At 38.4% G+C, this 17,945-nt stretch overlaps 1 protein-coding gene across 1 annotated transcript in view; it reads left to right on the top strand.

Annotated features, from left to right (window-relative positions):
* The window catches only part of LOC585096 (serine-rich adhesin for platelets), a 63,907-nt gene that overhangs the window by 18,554 nt on the left and 27,408 nt on the right, over positions 1-17,945 (top strand). The window contains exons 2-3 of the mRNA XM_030982313.1: positions 8,614-8,724; positions 15,393-15,457. Of these exons, the coding sequence (XP_030838173.1) occupies positions 15,417-15,457 (41 nt within the window). The 5' untranslated portion in view covers positions 8,614-8,724; positions 15,393-15,416. The remainder of the gene's footprint in view (positions 1-8,613; positions 8,725-15,392; positions 15,458-17,945) is intronic.

Raw genomic sequence — 17,945 nt, forward strand, 5'->3', positions numbered from 1 at the left:
AAGTTTAGTCCAACACCCCCTCCCCCCCCCCCCCAATCCACTTGAATTAGTTTAGAAATTCATCTGTCTCATTACCATGACATGAAGCATTGGTAGGTTAATGGGGGGGGGGGGTAGGGGCATTGGTGTGACATCTCTCACTACTATTATTGTGACAAATTTAAGTAGACACTTTGACAACATGCTACACATTTATTTTAAAAAATTGGTTTGACAAGGCCCCCCCCCCCTCCCCATTTTAAAACATTGTAGCCACGCATGCCCCTGCCTCATTATGAAGTGTTGGTAGATTATAGAACATCGATTTTTGTCTCTGATCCCAGCAATCTCCTAGGTAATCTCCAGGTAATTAAGTAATTGATATCTCTGTCTCTATCTCTCTCTCTCTCTGTCTCTCTCTCTCTCTCTCTCTCTCTGTCTGTCTCTCTCTCTCTCCCGCTTTCTCTCTCCCCCCTCTCTCTCTCTCTCTCTCTCTCTATCTATGTGTGTCTCTCTGTCTCTCTCTCTCCCTCTCTCTCTCTCTCTCTCTCTCTCTCTCCTCTCCCTCCCCCCCCCCCCCTCTCTCTCTCACTCTCTCTGTCCACGAATCGACCCATGTAGTACTTGTATGTAATTCTGTTGAGAGCCAGAAGGGTATTAACTCGATGTTGAACTAAATGAGTTGACGTCTTTTTGGCTCCAAATGGACCAAGAGTTCATCTGATCGAAAGTGCATGCACGACAGGTGGTTGGCTGGACTGCCATCTCTTGAGAGTTAGAAGGGGGTTAACTCATATACTTTCACAAAGAGTTAACCCCTGTCTGGCTCTCAACAGACAATATACCATGATGAGTTTTGCATTGAAAAGGGGATGGCAAGAGAGAAAGGGAGTGGCAGGGAAGGAGGTGAAGGAAAGGAGCATGAGGGAGAGGGAGACGGAGGGGTGGATGGATTGGGTGGGGGAGGGAGGATGAGATAGCAAGAGAAAGAGAGAGATAGAGAGAGGAAAAGGAAGGAGGGAGAGAGAGAAAGATGCACAAAGAGAAACAAAGACAATTTATGAAAGATTTTAATACAATATTGCTGTTTTACAAGAGATATATTATGTTCTTAATATATCAAAATGCACTGAGATAAAACATGAGATAAACCACCTCAGTCAGCTGTGATAATTAAACCAAAAATGAATTTAATGTATGAGCAGAATCATTTCTCAATTATAGACACCAATGCATGAAAAACCCTTTATGAATTAATAAAGAATGTCTACAGTCTCCCTCCATCCTCCATCTATTGGGAAAGATGAATGAAGGTTTCTTCAGAAATGAAGAGATTATCCCTTCAGGGGGCAAGAACCTATCCAGACAGGCCTCCAGGCAACTAAGCTCACCTCCATGGTGATACATGGAGGCCCCTTCGGGCTGTCTAGTTTATTGGATATGTCCTTGGTGTTTGAAGGAACCGGCATGGCATAAGCTTCTCGGGGAGGGTGGGGCAGTTGAGGATATGAGTATGAGCAGACGCTAGTTTGCGCATAGTGAGTAACATCATGTCTGAACTAAGAGACTTTGCCAACTGTATGGTCTAGTGCACCCCATAGGCTTTGTACTTAGACACATCCAGAGACTGACAGTGCTAGGCTCTGTTCAAGACTTGATGGGATTTTGTTAAGTTTCAAATTAAGAGTCTGCTTCTGCAGACTAAGCAGATGGTGGTTGGCAAGTCCCAACCCCTGTAAGTGGTAGGTCTGATGTACCTTTGCATTAGACTATCACCTACATCATCCATGCACTCTCGCAGCAAACATCATCAAGCTCATGTAGTCTTGCTACCATGCAGACTCGCTTAATTACCATATACCCTTTCTGAGTAAATTAAGTCTCCATTTCCAGACTAAGCCTTACCCACTGTTCAAATATGGATTCATGTATTCAGTTACAAAGATGAAGAGAAGGCTGGAGGGCATCTAATGTAGCGTTATTGTCTGGGATGTGATGTGCGACCCGTGACGATGGACAAATTCATATTTGGTTGCATGATGAATCACAATGAAGGATTAAAAGAACAAGTAAAGATGGCTGAAGATTGTCTTGTGATACCTGTAGGGGAATGACCAAGGAATGCTGTCTAGCTTGCTAACATCAGATATCCATATTTTGTATATTGATAGCCAAAAGGGTTTCTCTATGTTCAACTATATGAGTTAATCAATACCGTTCTGGCTCCAGACATATCATTTTAGGTTCTGATGTAAGGATTTTTGTTGTTGGATATAGTCCTACAATTATATAGATGTATGACCATAAATTAAACAGTAGACATTTTCTGCATCTATTAGTCTTCGAGTCATAAAGAAGTATGGCACATAGGTCAAGACTCTATGAAAACTTAAAAGATATGACAAGTTTGAATTCTCAACATTTATTTCATGATCAACATCAGAAACTACAGATAAAATTTTCACAATATTGACCCCAGAAGCATCGGGATTCTTAAAAATCACAAGATCAGGCCTACATGACTTTGTATTTAATTCATATATCAATGGTGGATTTAGCTAATTCCTCCTTATGAATTATGTTAGAAATTGTTATTATTGTTATTTTGTAAGGTGGGAGAGATAGGGGAGAGAGGGGGAGCGCGGGCACGAGAGACATAGAGACAAAATATTGGGGGAGGAGTAAATATAGACTTGTTGAAAGAGAGTAGGGGTCAGTCAATCATCTCGCTGATCAATACAAAAATGATAGTATTATTTCAACATCATGTGTTATTTTTTAGCCAGATGTTTTTTTTTTTAAAGCATCAGATGCACGTTCCTCCTTCATGCTGCCTGCTGTTCTATGTATGATGGGAAGATGATGTGGTATTGTCACTGATTGTAATAGGACCTGACACTTCTATCACCGCCCTGGGGTACCTCCCCTTGACCTCATTTGACTCTTGACCTCATCTGACCCTAGACTGTGCTCTAGGTTAATGATTCAGACCCGTATTACTTTCTCCACATGCTTATGCTTGCAATAATTGGTAAATAATGCCATATGATTTGTGAAGGTCATTGGTATATAGGCCTTTGTATAATTGATATGTTAGAAGCAAGTTTACATCCCAATGAATAAAACTACCCAGGGGCATTACGCAGGGGGGGGGGGGGGTTAAAGAAAAAATGGCATTGTCTCAGAAAAGTTCTGTTGGTAAAATTAATTTGTAATTTTCAAAAGCTTTTTCTTCATCATTGAATCGTATTAAGTGATGACCCTTTGTTTAATGGAAAATTTTCATCTAACTTGTCAAAATTGTTTCCCTACATAGTCTCTGACAAGGTGGCCCAAATGGCATTGCAACTGTACATTCATTTGATCACCAATTCTGAGTTGAAAGTGATGCAACATGTTTGTATTTCAAGACTAGTTGTTTGCTACAGTACATATGCTCTCCAACCAGTTTCCTAGGTAGAACTATATTGAGATCATCGTAGCATTATTTGTCTTCTTGTGGGTGGATGCATGAAGTATCTTCTACAAATTTGTTCACTCCTGATGTATAGTAGTACATGCTTGTACCACAATGTACATGTAACTCCATGGCATTATGTGGCACCTTTTACACTTGGTACTCTGTAATTTGACTCTATTTTGAAAAGGTAAGTTCTTTCTTATGCTAGCACATGTTTGTTTACAAAGATGCATATTTTATTGTAGTTTACATCATGCATCATAACTGTTGTTTGCTGGTCAGATAAAGTGGTGAATTTTATGTACTTTTTTCGAACAAGATCTTGTATGTTTGGTGTCCATTTGTTTACTTTTAAATTGTTCAGGTAGCCTAATGAAGAATTAATGCTTGAGGTTTAAATAAAACTGTCTATTAAAGATGAGTCTAGAAGGAAATTAGCTTGTTTGAAGTCTGTTTACTCCTGAGGCCATATTTCTAGCTCATTAGTTTTCAGTTTTCTTAGACTTATCAATTATATGTTATATGACTGATCATCCCTGTCAACTAATGTCAAAGGTCACTGTCTGGTATGGGTCAGTCTTTAATAAAAATGACATTTGTTGACAGCTAGGTGATCAGAGGAGCCAGATGCAATCTCAGCGGAACAACCGTCGATATCAGAGACTGAAGCTTTCGGTCTCGGCAAAACCTAACCAACTAGAAAATCATTTATAGGCTGGATTAACACTGCCAGCAAAGATCCTCTGTTTTTCTCACATTCCGATCTTTCGTCGGAAATAGTTAAGGAACTACCCATAAACACAACAACAACAAAACAAATATTTTAAAAACACTTAGGGTGTGTGTTTTTTAAGCCACATTTTTTTTCCATATACATTTGCTTGCCGAAAAGTCAGAAGACAGTCACTAATCACTCAATAAATTTTTCAATAGATAATAATGATGATGATGATGATTTTACTTAAAATAATAAATTTGCTTATAAATGAAAAATAATTTCTCAATCATTAAAGCCTTTAAAAATAGGATTTTGCACAGTTCATGCCAGAAGAAAACTCTTCTTATGATTGTACTTTAAAAGCAGATACTTGGGACGACATAGTGAAGTTTAATTAAGGCTTGATCAGTCGTTTTCTCCAAGTTGTGACACATGCATTGATTGGTATGCAGTGTGACGAGAAATCTGATCCAGCCCCATATAGCCGGCTAACTTCAGCCAGGAATACTAATCGTCTTCCATCCGGGCAAACATGCTAGTAAGGTTTGGTCAGATGTGCTTGTGGAACAGTCTTCCTCAGTATCTTTGCTATTGTTTGATACCTGCTATCCACTTTCAGAACCCATCTAAAGACAAATTTTCCATGTTGTTTACAACTAGCCACTTCCCCAGTCTTTCCAAGATGAATCAAGCTTATTCTATTTTTTCGGTCTCATCAACAACTTTGATTAGGCAACTAGACGATAGCTCTGTGCAGATTCCTGGGTTGGATGTGGCAGGTTAGGGGCAATATACCCCCCTCCCCTTTATTTGGTAACACTGAAGTAAGCCCCCTCTCCACTTTCTGTATAAATGCCTGTGTAGCCCCATTGTAGAGGTGTCGTGGTCGAGTGGATACGTCGACGGACTGTCGATCTTGTGGTCCGTGGTTCGAGTCCCGCCACGGCACTAATGTCCTTTGGCAAGACATTGATCTACATTTGCCACACTCAACCCAGGTGATGTAAATGGGTACCTGGCAGGAATTAATTCCTTGAAATGCTAATGCGCCGCAGTGGCTGCCTTGCTAAAGCCAGGGTAATAATCCGGGCAGCGCCAGGAGCGTCACAACGTGACGGACATGTGCGCTATATAAGAAGCCACCATTATTATTATTATTATTATTATTGATCTTCCTTCCGGGGGGGGGGGGGGGGGGGGGGGGGGGGCAAGGGAAATTATTTACCTGGCCATAGACCCAGTGCAAGTTTTTCCTGGGCTTTTCACTAAAAATATATAGGGGAGGACTACTCTGGGCTAGATGTGCCACTGAACAATTACTTTCTCATCATGTCGTGATGTTCAAGGAATAAAAACATATGATATTGAGAGTGAGAGAGAGAGTGTGAGTGAGGGAGAGAGAGAGGAAGAGAGAGGGAGAGAGAGAAAGAGAGAGAGGGAGAGAGGGAAAGAGAGAGAGATTAGGGGGGAGGGAGGGAGACGGGTAGAGTGAATAAAGATCAATAACTCGACGAAAGAGAGAGGGATAGTAAAAAAAAAATAATGAAAAGTTTAATTAGAAAGACAAAGAAAAGGCGGAGTCGGTCCTTCATAGATGAAGACTTTTTTTAGCAGTGAGAGTATTGAGCACTGAAAAGGATAAAGGAAGGAAAGAGGAGAAGAGAGGGAGAGAGAGAGAGAGAGAGAGAGAAAGAAAGGGGGATATCTAGAGTAGATGTGGACTTGTTCTTAAAGCAATGAGTCTGGTGATCAGAAAAAAATAATACATTGGACAGTTATAGTTATCATGCAACGTCTATTGTTATTATATGGGACTACTACATGCTTGTATGCTTGTATTTAATAGTCATGACGTCATCGTTCTTGCCATTTGCGCGTAAATGCACTCCTTTTAAGACTTTTTTCTCAATTTTGGATTGGAATTATTAATGTAAAGCCCATCACATCTAGACGACGATTCCATGATAACATGTTACTCCTTACTGTGCATTTTTCTTTCTCGTGATTATGGAGGGGAATATTTAGCATAAAAACCCGTTACATCAAGTTATATCCATGAAAATGTTTCATTTTGATTTTTTTTTTGTCTCTTTGATGGATGCAAATTGTTTGCGAAAAACCCTCTACATCAAGTCAATTCCATGAAGATATGTTCTTTTAAAAAATCTTTTGTCTCGATTATGGATTGGGGATGTTAGCGTAAAACCTCTTACATTGATTTTTTGTCCCAAAGGATTTGAATCGGATACGGGCACTGGAGGAAAAGCCATGAATGCTGATTATTGTTGTGTTTTGATAACGTGGTAGTGGTTACATAAACACTCGTCATATGAGAGTGTGAGCATGTTTGTGGATATTCATGATGCAAGTTCAACATCCGCAAGGTTATCGGAGCGTCAGAGCCAAGATTGCTCTGCCACTCAATGGGTTTCACCATTTTATAAGAATATTATAAATCGAGCTCTGAAGCTCTAATATGCTTTCAGGCGGCAGATTTAGAAATTTAGAAAATGGCATACAATGTCTCCAGTAACCTTTGCTGGGCTTTATTTTGTCAGATAAAAAGCCTTAGAGTTACAGTTGTAATGAAGGAGAAATGTAAGATGGGAAATTAAGAGGAGAAAAGATGGAGAAGGAAGAACAGAAAACAGGAGAATACTAATACTAAAACCAAAAGAAGAAGCAGAGAAAAAATATAACAAGAGGAAGGAGAAAAAGAAGGAGAAGAAGGAGGAGAAAAAGAAGGAGGAGGAAGAGAAGAAGAAGAAGAAGGGAGAAGTAAAGAAGAAGTAAAGAAGAAGGAGAGGAAGAGGAAGAGGAAGAAGAAGAAAGAGATCGAGCAACAGCAAACCACAAGAAGAAGAAGTAGCTATCGCTGAGGCAATAATCTCATCTAGCGGTCATCACTCGAACGTAAGAGCGTCCATCGAGGGGACTGGGACGAATAGCTCAGCTAGCAAACATGAGATGGCCAATCTATAGTAACCCTCTGGAATCAGGATACGATTTCAAGACAGAGCCCTTCAAGTGTCAAGTTCTGCCTATCTCTGCCTTTTTACTGCCGGCACATACGTAATCCTTACGCTCTCTAAACCTGACAAAGGAAACACATGAAAAGGATATCTGACATTCCGCTAAACACTTCCTAGTAGAGAATGTTATAAGATTTCACTAACGTTAAAATGATCAACTATTATTATAAAAATCACTGCTTTTTTGTAATTTTAGATTGATATGCAATTATCGCATTTTGTTACGAGTACTTGTTTTTTCAAAAGCACACAATCACATTGTGGACAAACATACCATCATACTAAACATAATATCAAATGTAGAAATTTGCTTACTTGAAATATTGAAAATATATAAGCAAAGACTTTTACTTTGATTTAACTATTCATTCTAATCTTGTCTTAAACTCTTTGTAATAGAGTTTGCTCAATACAAGATGATGAGCATGCAAAATTGCAAATGGTGTAATAAAAACAATATTTAAAACATAAAGTTGATAAGATTATGATATTATTAGGAATGGCAGGCGGCCAACAATTATTAAAATGACTTGTACTTTTCTGCAATTTATGGTACCCCCAAGAGCTCAGCTGGATACAGGTGACAGCATAAACATTTTGGAGCTCTTGTGGAACAGCCTTGAGATAACAGCTAGTACCATGCAACAACAAAATGAAGATAACACAGCATGTGGGAGAGAAGATGTGTGTAATTTGTCACAGTTGAAACGGGGACAGACATATCTGTCAAATACAGAGGTCAGATATTTCTGCATTGTGGTCAGGAAACACAAGAAACAACAGTTAGGTGAACAACAGTAAGAGAAAAATTGACCTCACTGCAATCAAGTGGAAATATGAATATTACTGATCAGGTTATTCGTAACTTTACGCACAACTTTATGCAACGCCCCCCTGGTTATATACAATCAAATCAAGTCTGTGATATACTTCTACCACCCCCGCCACTAACAGTGCCGTTGATGCTACTTCTGCTGCTGCTTCGACTTCCACGTCTGCTTCTTCAGCAAAGATTCTAAGCTTTCCAAAATACAATGACCATTTTTAATCAGAACTTGAAATATTCAAAACTTATCAAAGGTCTGCAGAGAAGCATTTACCTGGTTTAATTTTGGCATATTGTCTTAGAAATTCTTGTGGTGTTTATAAATGAATCTATTCTCTTTCTCCCCCCCCCCCCCCCCCTCTCTCTCTCTCTCTCTAGAGCTCTCTCTCTCTCTCTCTCTCTCTCTCTGTCTCATTTAACGATTTTGTCTCAGCTTTTCCAACAAAGCTACACTAGTTGTCTGGAATTGAAAGTGATTTAAGAGAGAATAAAGATTTCTTAAGAGAGAGAATAAATTTGTGTAACATGGATGTTCTTTCTTGTTTGATTGATCATTTTGTTTTAATATTATCTTCCATCTCTTTTTTCAAACTTACAGAGTATTGACTCCAGTGCAGAGGATAAAGCAGCAACCAGAATCCAGTCAAGCTACAGAGGACATCTAGGACGTAAACTATATCTACAACGCCTACTCCAGCAATTCAACAGGGTAAATTAGTGGGGTTTTTTCTTCTGATCCTGTTCTCTTTTGTATGTTTTTTTCTTTGAAAAATATTTCTCAGTAAAGCTGGCTAGTGGCTACCACACACAATTTTCCATGAAGCTCTGTATTTGGATATGTATGGTTTGTATGAATAAGCCCCCAACGTGTGTCATTAATAGACAAATTGCTTGGTATATGAGCTATCCCCCTCCCCCCTCCTTAAAAAGGAAGGTGTGTATAAAACTGCTGATCACGTCTTTGATTATTGATCATGAAAATCACATTTCATAGATGCATGCGTGTAATAGAGCATTCACAAAGGTTCGTACGAACGATTATTTTGTACGAATCTCTCTGTTTTTCCATTGTCTTCCCGAATTTCCATTGTCTGAAAATCGTTCATACGGTGTTCGTAGCAGTTCGTAATGGCATTAGTGACCGAGGCTTAACCACTCGTCCATGTGCAAAGGAAGAAAGTAATTTTTCAGGATTCAGCCGTCCAGAGTGTCTGCTCTTTGTTATGTAACCTTAATCATTACTGATGACCTTAAGTGCACTTTCCATGTGTACGACTATCCTTCAGAACATTGCTACAAAAACTCATCTCTAATCGGTCTCTGCATTAGCAGCATAAACAAAGACTTGTCCAACACTCAGTACGCAGGAAAGTGCCACAGTTTTTGTTTGTTTAGTTTTTAGTTTCTGATTATGAAGTATTATTAAACGTAATACGCTTCGCACTATCTTCAACACACCGGTAGTGATTTAGCAGAGGACCGTTTTTCATGCAGAAACTTTTTGCATGCACACGGGCCATCCATTTACACACATTAAAAGCTGCGGTGAATTAAGTGCGCACCAGAGGTGCCAACCAGTACGATTTAATCGTATTTAGTACGATAATGAGAGTGGAATACGATATCACCTCTTAAAAATACGATATTTAAAAATATTTTTTTAATACCCATAAAACCCACGGAATCACATTAAAACATGAACAAGTAAACCCCCACAGCCCCAACAAAAACTTTGCTTTACAATTTTCTCTTGAAATTTTAATGAAAGAGCAAACATTTTACTTGACTGTACGTACCAGTATCACATTTTTCTGAAATTTTACTGGCCCGGGGCCAACCGGCCATTGGTAGTGTCGAGTTTTCGTGAAAATCTGATTTTTTAGGATACTCGGTCTATTTTCAGGGATCGCGCATTTAGTAGAGACATCATGCCCTGTATGGGATGACTGTAAGGGAAGAGGACAAAGACGTTTGAAGAAAAAAAAATTAAATATATAAAATGGACAAAATCTGGACTACCATGGATCAAGCACTATATATAATGCTAGTTTAATACCTTATACCTCTATATCCCAATTGCAACCATTATGCTAATCCTATATCTTTGATCAAATATAGTCTGGAGCAATAGTGATGAGCAAATTAATGTCAGGCCAAGTAAGGCATTCATCTGTTGAGAGGCAAGGGAGTGTAAAGACGCACTATAACATAGAGTTTATGCCCTCCAGGATCTTTGCGGATGAATAAAACAAAATGCTGACGAATTCAAGTTTGGGAGAAGAGAGGAAAACAGAATTTAACAGGTTGAGTGATCAAAATCCTCTAACTCATAAATGATGAAGTATAAGGAAACAAATGATTGAATTTTCAGACTGTTCTATTTTCATCAGTCATGTATCAAGTCATTAAGCAAGAACTAGGGTAACCGATAGAATCCACTTGTATAACACATAGATTTCCAAATTTGCTTTGCCACTTTCAAGGATCTAGGTCATGAAATGACCATTTGAAAGTGCAGAGGAGTTATATCGTTTTCAAAGTGTCTATTTACTATTGTAGCATGTTGATGTAAACTTATAGTGTGGAATCCATCTTCATGAAGATTGAGATATAACATTTTTCAAAAAGCTGTGACCACTGTCACGTTCAGCTCAGTTGGTACGAAATAGTTAAAATAGTTAAAGAAGGCTTACTTAGACCAATTTATCCAGACCCCCCCCCCCCCTCTTATTTTCAGCATACGCTTACCCTGTTGCCCTAAATATCACTTTTGGCTTGAAACCTTCCCAAATACGATATCTTATGTTTACTTGAGTATTAGAAAATGACTTGCACCCTTACAAGTCTGCTACCAATATCAGATCATTCACCTCAGAATCAGAGGTATATCATACTTGTTAAATCATATTTCAGAAGGAATAATAATCACATTCATTTACCCTGTTTCTCTGACCACATTGAGAAAGGAATTGTGGAAGGTGAGAAGCAAGCACATAGCTCTAACCTCTGGGAGGCCATGTCAAACTGAAGGTGATATGAAGTGACCAATTGGAAAATGCAAATAGGCCAATTTGAGGAGTGCAAATAGGCTAAAGGATGCCCCCATGGTGGAGTGTTTTATTATTCATACCCGGGACTTGTTCCCCTGCAGAACCCTTCTCAAAGCTGTCCTAAAGATGGTGACGTAGTCCTTCTTGCACGTCCACTTTAAGGCTGATGTTTGAGAGAAAGACATGAAATGTGCAGGGCTGGCTGGTGCAAAAGAATGCACGGTTGTTGTAGATATTTTGATTAGAAAGTGATTATCATGAATAATCTTTCTCCGAGTCGGCTGATGTGTATCTTTCTGTAACTACCTAGCTCCTCCCCCACTTCTTTCCCCTTCTTCCTGTTTCTTTCTCTCCTCCCCCCCCCCCCCCCAGCCCTATCTCACTGATCTTCCTCCTTTCTCGTTCTCTAAATTTGTTTGTTTTTCAACAGCCTCAACTTGCCTTTATCCCACCTTCCCTCTCCCTCTCCTTCTCCTTCTCCTTCTCCTTCTTCTTTTCTCCTCCCTCTCCTCCTCCTCCTCTTCTTTTTCATCACATTTTCTTAAACAATATTAATTATCTTCTCTTTTGAGCTTGGTCCCACTTGTATATTTTTGTGTCCTGCCTACCTGAAATTCTCCCATACTTCAGTATTCCATCTCATCTTTCTATCCCCTATCCACTGAGCCCTCATCATACTGGTGCTTGAAGCCATTCATCAGTAAGCTCTGAATCTTGTTCTGGGGATTGGCATAGAGAGAGAGGGATCATAAACCGTGTCTCCATTTTGGCAAACTTCTCAAAGACTTAACTTTAAGATATATGTTTCCTAGAAGTTTTCTGCATGTAAAAACAAACGGTATTTTGTGGCTAAATGTAATGTAATCTACCTCTTATATCCCACTCTTATCAGACCAACAACAGATGGAACAAAAACTTCCATTTTTTTGAATAACTAAGAATTGATCGCTATATTTGAATATTTATCAAAGTTAAAAATTGATATTTTTTAATATTTATGCAGGCTGGGAGTTAAGAAGTTGCCATACTGTCTGTTGAGAGCCAGAAGTAATTAACTACTTGCTGAAGTAAATGAGTTAATGCCCTTCTGGCTCCTAGCTTACCATCTATGCTTCAGCTTTGGACGCTAAGCAAAAATTATCCTGCAATTTGAAATCTTTGTGCAGTAATTGAGAAATGATATATGAGTTTTGTCAAAGGGGTAATGCTTGTAAAACCTAACTTCCACATGCTACCAAATCTTTGGTGTGGAAGCGCCTCAAAGAAGGTATTTCTGGTTCCAAGCCGACGGCCAGAAGGGAAGTGATGATGAATGAAGTCTAGACGCAGAGATGAGCTGGGTATTAGCTGGTATAGCTCACCTCCTAATTGCATTGTGTCGGAGCGAAAGAAACGCCTTCAGTCACGGAGATCGTGCGGTGGAAGATGCATGCTGGCTACATGCAGGCAGGTCCAGGGGGGTGTTTCATAAAGCTGTTCGTAAAGTTACGCATGACTTTATGAATGACTTCAATATGAAAAGCCAAATGGGATGCTTGATCATTATTAACTGCATCAACTAAAGTTGAACTGTGCAGATGTAGATCAACAATCTTATTTAACAAACATTTTTAATGCAAAGTATATTTTTTTGCCATAATTTAATTGAGGTTATTGGAAATATAGTCACACTTTGTTAAAAAATCAGGAAAAACTTTGGGCATCCTATCTGGCACTTCATATACAAGTCGCTCGTAAAGTCATGCGTAACTTTACGAACAGCTTTATGAAACAACCCCCAGGCTTGTTTGCAGGCACAAACCCTTGACAGATATAGTGCGTAACATTGTGTCTTCTATGAGAGATGCTTATGGTATTCTGCATGCATAGGCTCTGTTCTGATACAAACCCTTTTCAGTCGCCATGCATATTAAGAGAATGTCTGAAGTCTGAACTGCAAGACTATTTAGACTGCACTGTCTACCACGCTCCATGGCTCCTGTTCTGTAGCTGATCTTGACAAGACCAGAGACTGAGAGAGCTAGGGTCAGCTCAAGGCTTTATGAATTGCAGTTAAACATCAAATTAAAGTCTGTATCTGCAGGCTAGGTACTGGCAGCTCCCTGCATGTAAGATTAAATCTTAAGTCCTTCTTGTAACTTTTCATCCCATCTTTCTACTGCCTGAATGAGTGCATTATAATTTTAAAGAGAATGTTGATTTCTTGAAGAGAAATAGCATCTTTCAGAGGAACTTTTTTGTAGTTATTCTATAGTGTTTATTAAACAGGAAATTATCTTCATATAGTTAGGGTCCATCCACAAAGTTATCTTCAAATTAAACTACCGTAAGTTGTTCTTCGATCAAGATCTCAATGAATGATAAAGGAAGAAATGGAGGAAGAAATATGACACTATGATATTTGATAGGAAAAAACAAAGACCAAGATACAAACATCAGACAGATCATGTGCACATCTATTTTGCATTGATGCTCTAACACTTGCTTTAGCGGCAAGTTCTCTGAGCGTTATTTTGTGAAGATATACAGTGTTGGTCTAGGGTTATAGGGTTGCACTGTCATTTCGGGGTAAACTTTAGGTTTAGGGTCAGGCACAGTACCTGGTCTAGGTTTGAAGTTAGGCATTTAACAGCGTAGGAAATTAACCGCAGAGAAATTGTCACAGGAGCTTGTGTCTTAGAACCGTCTGCATGGCCTCTTTTTGCCCTGTAGCCTCAATAGCATTCCAATGTCATAGCGCTTAACCTCTGTAGATAATTGAATTACGGCTGGCTAATCATCATATTTTCCAAGCCATCAAACTCCAGCCAGATGATGTTGACAACGTATACATTACAACATACAGTAGACGATGACGAGCACATGAATGTCTGTACGTCGGTTTCAAATGTCTTCAAATGTCGATTGGTGATGACGGTATTGTCTGGAGCAAGTCTAGGATGTGCCTTATGGTTGTATATATTGTAAATGCTATTTTGGGTTGAGGTATAAATATGGATTCAGTTTGACAAAACACACAACAAATTCCTGAATTTTTCAGGTTATATGGTTCATTTAGGCTAGTATTAATTCTGCATGATGTTTAAACAAATTTGATACAATAACAAAATCCAGGGCTGGTTTTCAATTCGATACTTTGTTTAAGTGAAAATAGTACTTAACATTTAGCTTATAGCAAAGTAAAATGTCTTAACTCATGTTCAGATGACATTTAAGTAATTTACTTTTGCAAGCCACTTTAATACATGGTCAATCAAAAGTAATGCACATTTTCTGAGTCGCATTAAATGCACACTTATATATTTGTGTGCAGTTTGATACCTGCATATGAAAACCATAAGCCTGCCAATCAATGAATCAACTGAATAGCCAAGTATTTATTGAAGCCGAAAAATAGGTAAAATACTCATATTGCAAAGTATCTGAATTGTTGCTGAGTTGATAATTCCTGCAATTTACCGAAATGTGCCATTGCTCAAAAGTGAAAAAGTTGTAATATTTAGCCAAGATTTGTGTCAGTGCCTATGATACTAGTACATCCATATATGATTGTAAATGCCTCACTTTATTATCTTCCAAAGGTTGTATGATGCCTAAACAAATTTGATACTACATAAAATCCAGATTTTAAGTTGACTTTTTTACCTACATGTATATCTAAACCTTTATTAGGTTGATTATTCCTGTAGTAAACCAAAGTGGGTTAGTACGCCAGCAGATGCCCCCTAAAGAGCTGCCATTTGTTGTTGACATTTAAAGGCAAAAATACGCCCCTCTGAATAATTCATTTTGGTACTCCCTCCAAGTTAAACATGTTGCTCAAACAGTATAGATAGAAGAAGTTCGCCGGCGCAAACCTTTGTCAGTCTTTGCGCGTAACAGTGCCTGTGAAACGAGACTACATTAGTCTCTGTACTTGTGCCCTTCTTGTTTGACACAGCTATTGTTGTTGTTTTAGTTTTTATGGCATGTGTCATTCATTTATGAATATTTACACTAGAAACTGACAGATATAGGCTCTGCTCAAGGCTTTGGGAATTGTGGTAAAGTGTCAAATAAGAGTATCTAGTTGCAGACTAGATAGAGAGATGAGACTGTCTGTATCCAACTTGAAGAGAGATAAATTTTGGATTGGTGGCTATGTCGTCCGAAATATCAAATCATATTGTAATGTAAGCCACATCTGATAAACAGTAGATGCTAACATGCTCTCCAGCTTTATTTCTTCACAAAGATAGATGGATGATAGGGTAAGGTTTGTGATTGAGGTACAAGGTGAGGCATGAACAATTATTTTGTTTTCTACCTTTATTTTTTATTTGATCAGGATGAAGAGCAGAGGAGGAATCACATGTTAAAGCAGGTTGAAGAAGGAGAACTATTACTTGAAAAGTAAGTGATTTATTTCAAATTTATTCACTACGTAGGCCTATATTTATTTGAAATATCATCATGCCTGAAATTGAACTCAAACAAATTGTCAGGTCAACACATGACATAGTGTATTTTTATCATAGTCATTTATTATCACCAACCGGAAAAGAAATGTTGTAGCTATTAGCTTCATATACTAATGATTTTTGTTTTTTAATGAAATGGCAGAAGACTATGAAAGGTACAATTTGATGATATTGAGCTTTGACACAAACCAATTGCCTTGACAACTAGCAAAAAAGAAAATCAAAGAACAGCATACTTTCTACACTGCATATAGCGAACGATGGAAAAAAAGAAGAAGCGCAATTCCTTAAATGTCATCTTGCTTGAAATTGATATTCCAATATCTAAAACTCTATATTCAATCATATTTATTTCACAAAAATAGGTTACAAAGTATCTGAAATAAACAATCAGGCAGCTCATGATTAACCACGGGTAAATAACTTCAGTCTTGATCTGTTTCCTGTGATAAAAGGTCATGATCAGTTTCAAGTCAACGCTAAATGTTGTTCTTCGGTTTTCACTTGAGCTCTCTGTTTATTTATAAAGGGAAGATTGTTTTTCAGCGAAAGCTTAATGATTTAGATTTGAAATCTGTACGCTACATGGCAGCTGGCGAGGTGCAAACCAAGTCGCTTTATATAGCCAGGTCTCAATGCCTCGTTCCAACAAGAATCACTTGTTATGACGCGAGACGGCGTCTCAAATTGCCCTGCATCCGAAAACGACAGACAAACATTCTTCCAGCAGGAGAAAGGGGGGGGGGGGAAGATCCGACCACGGACGTCATGGTTTTCAATTGTCGCAAACTCCAAAGTATTGCATGCTCACGTGGGGGAGTGTTGAAGATTTAAGAGGGAGAATTGATTTGTATTTTTAGATCGGGAATGGTACAGGTATTACAGGATGGTGGCTCTCTATTGTTCCTTGAGAGAAGGGAGGTATATTGGAAATTGATTTCATGAGCATGAACTGAACCAGCTCAGGTCAGCCATCTTTGTTCTGTACTATTCTTCATGTAGCACATGTACTAGTGAGATCAGTCATGATCAGTCCAATCACTTTCATTTAGTGAAAGGCATACCGATACATTTCTGTGGAGTAGAAAATGTGCAAACATTGTGTTGCGAATTAGCCTAAATCTGATGACCGGGGTAATAATATGTGCTGCGCCTAGAAATAAAGTATTAGAGGCATTATGAATGTGAGCTATTAATCATTATTATATTACATTTTCACAAAAGAATAATGAGTTCTAATAACATTTGAGAAAACATTTATTAAGTTATTTATTTACTTGTCTTTTTGTACCCAAGTTAGCTTAGTAATTGATTTTGACATTGGAATCCTTCGATAGGATACTGTCCTTATGAACACATGAAATGTAGCATAATACATGAATTAGAAAATGATATAACACAAAATTTAGTTCCAGTAGACATCTTTGAAATCCATTTTTTAAAGAAAATGGCATTAGCAATGTAATTAAAAAGGAATCGCTCGTTCGAAAATCAATTTCAAGTGTGAGACCATATTTCTATAATCCTACGTGTATGTCACATTTGTGTGTATCCTATTGCCCAATGTACCCCATTCTGTGTGCATGCATTTGTTTTTCAATGGCCTGTCTGTGTATGATCGTTGTATCATAAGATGAAGATGCAGAAAAGCGCACGTCATCTTTATTTACTGCTCTTTCTTTCTCTTTTTTCCCTTCTTTTTTGTTTATTGTTTTTTGATTTTTGGAGCAGTTTATTGCCTCTAGTCACGATGGGCCTTGGCTGGAATTGAAGTGTGCCTTCAACCTCCTTTCACTAATCCAACCTACATGTAGCTGTTATTCAAATGTTTAAAGTACTTTAACACTATGAAAAGTACATTGTTGCCAATTTGAATCTCAAATCTGTACAGCTTTCTCTTTCGTAATCAGTTTCCTGTTGATTACACATTGAATGTTACAGTAGTGCGTGACTGATAATAATCTCCCTTTTATTCAGCGAAGTAGATAGAAGATTGTCAAAGATTCAATTTAAAACCAATCACTGTTTTTTGTTCTCCCTTTCAAAGGAGTGTATTCCATTGGAATGATCAGAGGTGGTTAGATCTTCTGTTGAGACCGGGAAGGGCGTTAACACTACATATTAAACTATAGGAGTTAATGTCCTTTTGTCTCTGAGCTAACGGTATGTAGGATCACTAGCTTTTCTCCAAAAAAAAAACAGTTGTCTTGAAAGAAATTAGGTAGATGCATACCATCACGCCCAGTCGTGTAGCTACCACGGGAGGAGAAAAGGGGGGGGGGGACGGTTGTGTTTTCCAATCGAATGGAGAAAAGGAAAGAGTGGGGAAGTAAAAAGTAGACAAAGGGACCCCTTTGACTCTCTCCCTATAGTGGATAGCCTTTTTTTTTTTTTTATCCTTCTAGTATTAAAAGAAAAGG

Source organism: Strongylocentrotus purpuratus, unplaced genomic scaffold, assembly GCF_000002235.5.
Source record: "Strongylocentrotus purpuratus isolate Spur 01 unplaced genomic scaffold, Spur_5.0 spur5_scaffold_12, whole genome shotgun sequence".
NCBI lineage: Eukaryota > Metazoa > Echinodermata > Echinoidea > Camarodonta > Strongylocentrotidae > Strongylocentrotus > Strongylocentrotus purpuratus.